The following is a 5,618-nucleotide window of genomic DNA, read 5'->3' as shown; positions in this document are numbered from 1 at the left end:
CGACAATCTGCTCCTTGAAGAAGCTCGCGTGCCCGAAGCACAAGTCCAGTCTCAAAGATCGCTGGAGTTGGTGGCCAAGTGGCGGGGGAAGGAGATCAATTTGGGGTCAATCCCTGACGGGTAAGGGGAAGGAAAGGAGCTGTCAATTGTGGTTCTCGAAGCCCCTCAGACTGCAGGGATAGATCCGGCTTATTCTCTCGCGAGACGTGATCATGCACAAAAACGGGCAACATGAACATTTTTTTTCTCTTTGTGTACATTGCTGGATGCTTCCATGCCTTTATATCCTCATTCTTGGCTCCTCCGCCCCTTTTCCCCCCTATCAGCTGTACCATTGCCAACTTGAAGATTATCCTTGAAGCCAAAACTCGGGTCCTGCCCGAAAAACAGAAAATCATCGGCCTCACTATCCAAGGCGGTAAAGTGGCCAAGAACGAGCACACGCTGGACCAGCTGGTGGTGAAGGATAAGCGGGGCCCTGTGAGGTTCATGCTCATCGGCACTCCTGAGGTAGGAGACGACGGCGGACCAGCATGAAATACGCTGTTCGGGACGAAGAAGCCCAGTCTGATGCATGTAGTGCAAAGGCGAGGCCTAGGGCGGCTGAAGGGCGGCGATTGATTGCGACGACGAGTTTAAAACCTCCCCATGATGTGTCAAGAGAGGGAGAGAGATGTAGGCATAGGATGCGACGCATTCAAAGTTCCCACAGGGGAGCCCGTATGCTTGTGATTAGATCCGTCGCCGTTGCCTCTTCCTGTGGTATTCATGGAAGGATCCTGCTTGCTTTCTACCCTCCATTCTCCTTTGCTGCCCCTACAGGCAGAAGTATTTGTGGACCCGCAGGAGAAGGAGAGCCTTCCCGAGGTCTTTGACGACTTTGACCTTGATGTTACGGCGCTTTCCGAGGGATGGAGGCGCTCCGTACAAAATAGTGAAAACCTTCGCAAGTGAGTTGATGCCACACTGCATCCCTTTCTCATCCATTTGTCCTCCTAGTCCTCCCCCCTCCCTCGTCCCCCTCCCCCGCCCCTTTGCTTTCCCCTCCCCATTGCACGCCCCGTCCTTTGGATCTCATTGACTCGCCACGTCCCTTCAATTTTATCACAGATTTACAGCGAAGACCCAAGTGCATTTGATCAACCCGCCAAGGGATGGAAAAAGGCTGCTGGTACGGCCATGTGGACTGTGTGCGGACTGGGCAAGAGACATGCGTGAAGAGTGTACCGACCAAATGCGGATCCTCTTTGATATGTCGCGGCTCGTCCTCGCGCACTCATACCTTCATTTCTATGTTTCAACCCTTGTGACATCCAGGTGCTTGATTTGGATCATACTCTGTTGGATTTCAGCTCCCGGGAGGATGTGATCGACAGGTAAGGAATTCGCTGATTTTGTTGCTGCATTTCTTGTCCATATCTTTTGGAGAAAGAAAGGCGGGCAAAAAGGAAATGAGATGTGATGAAGAAGAGACGTCTCAGTCATCGAGTCGTTGCCGTGAAGCTATGCAGCTAACCTTTCCCTTTACGCATTCCAGACTACCCATGGCAGAAGCCGCAAGTGTCATGAAACGCCCTCACCTGGACGCTTTCCTCGCGGCAGTTTACCCCTACTACGACCTAGTGGTGAGATAAAGGGAGGCGATCATTCTTGGTCGTGGCGGCTCGCATGGTATACACTGATGCATCGGTATCCCTGCGTGCATTTTCCCTCCCCATAGGCGTGGAGTCAAACCTCCTGGCGATGGCTCGAGATCAAAATGGTAGGTGCCAGGGAAGCGGAGGATACGTGAGGAGAGCGTAGGGTGACGTGGGAAGGCCCTCCGCTCTATTTTGCTTGGCGGTCCGTCCTTGCTCTCACTTCCTGTACGCCTTGGCATGTTTTTTCCAGGTGGAGCTCGGTCTGCTCACCCATCCTGCCTACCGCTTCTGTTTTGTCCTCGATAAAACGAGCATGTTTCACGTCGAATCCACCAAGGGGGACGGGAGTCTGTTCAAGCACCAGGTGGGTGGCTGGGGGGGGCATGCGGAGTAGAGGACGAGAAGGAAAACCAGACAGATCTGTCATGAGAGTTGTCCAGGAAGGGTTAACCGAACCCTACCAAACTCGCGAATTTTATCGATAATTTCCGCCACCTTTTTCCCTCTTTCAAATATGCCTCGTCTTGATCCACGTATGTTTTCTCTTCCTCCAGGTCAAGCCTCTGCAGCTCATCTGGACCAAATTTCCGCAATGGGACGAAAACAACTCGATCCACGTCGATGACCTCTCCCGGAATTTCGCTCTGAACACGGGTACGGGGTTGGAAGACACAAAATAGGGATGGAGTTTCTATGACACGCCTTGAGCGTGAGGGTGCCTGTGGTAATGCCTTAAATTTTATATGGTTATGCGATAAATTTATTCTCTAATGCGATATGCTCTACCCCATCTCCTGAATACAGGTAACGGACTGAAAATCAAGGCTTACTACCGCAATGCCGAACGAGCAAGTGAAGATCGGGAGCTTCTATATTTGGGACGTTACCTTGTCAATATTGCCACACGACCTGTAGCACCCGCTTCCGGTGGAGGAGGGACACCGGGGGGGGCTGGAAGCGATGCTGGGTCTGGCGGCGGTGGTGGGCCAGGAAGCAGGGGCCGGGGGTGGAGGGGAGGGCTAGGGGAAGGAGGACAAGGAAGAAGTGGAACGAATCAAAGCCTGCGCGACCACAAGAATTGGCGTGACGAAGCCAAGGGGGGGGGGAGGAGGAGGTAATGGGGGATGGGTAGGAGAGCAGTAGGTAGTTCAAATGTTGCGCGTGTAGATATGTTAAAATGAAAGAGGATCTCGTACGCAGGAGGCTAGTGTGACATACGTGGGGAGATGTGCAAAGGTAAACAGACATTGTTGACTTTTATGTGTTGCGAATTATTTGAACCAATGTTCTTCTTGCCGGGATAAACTTCCCTTTGCTCTCCTGTTATATTCACATTCAACAATATTCGTTCTGTCTCAACGATTCTGACATAATCTCTTCCACACTTCATTTCTATCCTTGCTCCATGACGTCTGTCTGCAGATATGTCTTTATGCCGAAGAACCAGAATGTGAAAACCTCCTGACCATGCCGATCTGCGCAGTCTCCAAGACCATGCCCGCGCTACCCAACAAGGCGCTCCGCGCACTTTTCGAGCTGCTGTATCTCTGCTGCAAGCCATTCTTCAGTTTGTGATGTTGAGTTTGCTTGTAACGGCAGAGGTAGAGGTCTCAGATTCTCCACAGATGGCTCTTCATGATTACGTGACGGGAACAAGAAATTCACATATCTTTCCGAGCGTTGCACTTCTCGTAAGACTTTCAGGATCGCCAAAAGGTCAAGCCTCGCGTCTGGTGCGACAGTGTCTTTCTGTCTCAACCGCAAGTCCCGTGCTTTCCACAGGAGCAAGTCCACCCACTCTGTCAAATTGATCGAGCTGTTCGCCCGCATGACAACCTCGCATTGCCGCTCCCATCCACACAGGCTCGCATCGAACGTCTCGCGCAGGTCATACAACCGCTCCTGCACAGCACTTGCCTCTTCTTTAACGAATGTCCAAACCCTGTCCAGGCAGCTCCGGTTGAACCAATTATGATTGATGGAGAGGCATCCTGTCACATTGCGCACCCGATGAAACCACCCAGAAGGGACAAAGATCATCTCTCCCGGGCCCTGACGCACTCTTACAGCTACATCCGACCAGTCCACCGACCCAAACGGTACTGTGGATTGCAATGGCAGATTTTCCGCAAGAAATCCCTTCTGATCAGGATGGATGAGCGTCCATTCCTTTGTGCCTGCAAGGTTGGCCGACCAGGAGTAGGAGCATAACACGTCGTAATGGAGGCCTGTCTGCGTACCAGCTGGTCCGAGATACAAGAAACGGTAGTCGTCTTCCCGAGCTGGATGCCCAGCTTCGCTTGCCGGGGCGTCCCACCAGGCGTTTAGCCAATCATCGGTTAGGGGGAAAGGTACGGAGAACAGGGCAGACGGTGCAGTGGGCCTTGCGGGTGAGACCTCTGCGCCGCACGCACCGACTAGTTCTTCGTGTCTTTCCTCCTGAACGCCCTGTTTTCCAGTAGCCAGGACATCGCAAAGCTCGTCTCCGTCTTTGATACCTGCCTTAACCTCCTCTCGCACGTCCTGCTTGTCATGCTTCCCATCAAGGCCCTTCAACACCTTGACGATGTGCCAGTCTTTGAGGTACAAGCCCCGAGCTTCAGCCTCTCCAGTTCGCCACAGTCTTGCATACTCAGTAAAGTGCATCTCTGTTCGTAGCTCTGTCCCGTAAGAATTGCTCTTGTCTTGGCACGAGTTACTCGTGTGTGAGTGATGCCCTTCCACGTTTTCATGCTTATCATCGTCTCCGGGACACTCTACAACTGGAACCAGTGTCTCCTCCGCAAGTTCACCGCGATTATGTCCACAAATGAAGTTCTCAAACAAATCAAGAGTTTGGAAATTTTCTTCCTCGCCTGGAACCACCCAGGCGCGTGTCGCCTCCCACCGAGATGCTAGATCGGTGATCAAAAAAGGCGCATTGCTGTCAAGAAAATGACGCAAAAGCGCGGGTGAAGCCGAAGCCGACTCAATACGAGGGATCATAAGAATGATCTTTAATTCAGAGACTCCATGGATCCTGTGTAAGGGAAAAAGGGAGAGTTTATGTGCGAGAGCAGAGGGGAGGTTGAAACGCATTGTTAGAAATACCAGTTTGATCACGCGGAGATCAGGCCCTGTCTGCCTAATGCTAAATAGCTCACATGCCTCTTGCTACCTCATTCTTTGAATTGATGGCTACATTATTATTATTAGACATTATTATAATTTAAGCCGATGCCTACATTTTTCTCCGCATTAATCGTTGAAGACTTGTGTGCGCGGCAGCTCATATCTGGGCAGGGACGACAGGAGCAGCCAAAGAGAACGCGGCGGGAGAAAGCCTTCGCAAAATTGTATAACCTCAAAGAATAGTTCTTTCTTTCATCGATAGGTAGAAGACTCCGCTCTCTCCTGGTTATTCTGGCACTGTTCTCCAATGGGTGAGTCATTTTGCCCCGGTTTTGAACGTTCTTTTTCCCATTGATTCCGTCCTTCCCTTGCCTCACCTGCCGTTTCGCCCGACATGATTTATACACTTCAAGTCTTAATAATTAATGGAGAGGTCGTTTCAGACTCAGATCCACGTGCCATCAAGGCCCGGGGAGGCGGAGCACCATCCTCTTCATCACACTCAGCGGCGCCAGGTATAAATCAACGCCGGCAGCCTGCTACCATCCACAACAGGGGGGAGCGGGAAGAGCCGAATGCCTCCAAGGGCACGAGCCAGGGTGAAGGCCGGAGCTTTTTCCAAGGAAAAGCCTACACTACAAGTGAAGGGGCTGTGAAGGACTCCCCTCGTCCACTCTCAACTTCTTCAGTTTCCGAGAGCACGTACTACCCATCGCCTCCCTTTTTGCAGCAGGCAGCTGAGGCTTTGGGCACTCAAGGGCGCTTTGTGACCATCCCTGCCGTGCCCCTTTTGGGCCTATCGGCGAGTACCTTCGACCTTCTTCCTTGTTTGTGTGCCGCGTTGGGTACGCTCTACTTTGGCTGGAG

General features: G+C 52.0%; 1 protein-coding gene across 1 annotated transcript; it reads right to left on the bottom strand.

Moving 5' to 3' along the window:
• Positions 1-2,895: 2,895 nt before the first annotated feature.
• On the bottom strand, positions 2,896-4,663 carry NGA_2029510 (jmjc domain-containing 4-like protein; the record flags this gene model as incomplete). Its single annotated transcript, XM_005855690.1, has 1 exon — positions 2,896-4,663. A coding segment is annotated over one exon (1,520 nt), but the record flags the coding sequence as incomplete, so codon positions are not given.
• Positions 4,664-5,618: the final 955 nt, after the last annotated feature.

The sequence above is a fragment of the Nannochloropsis gaditana genome, assembly GCF_000240725.1.
Source record: "Nannochloropsis gaditana CCMP526 unplaced genomic scaffold scaffold131, whole genome shotgun sequence".
In the NCBI taxonomy this organism is placed as follows: Eukaryota; class Eustigmatophyceae; order Eustigmatales; family Monodopsidaceae; genus Microchloropsis; species Microchloropsis gaditana.
This window is presented reverse-complemented; position numbering and strand designations above follow the sequence as displayed.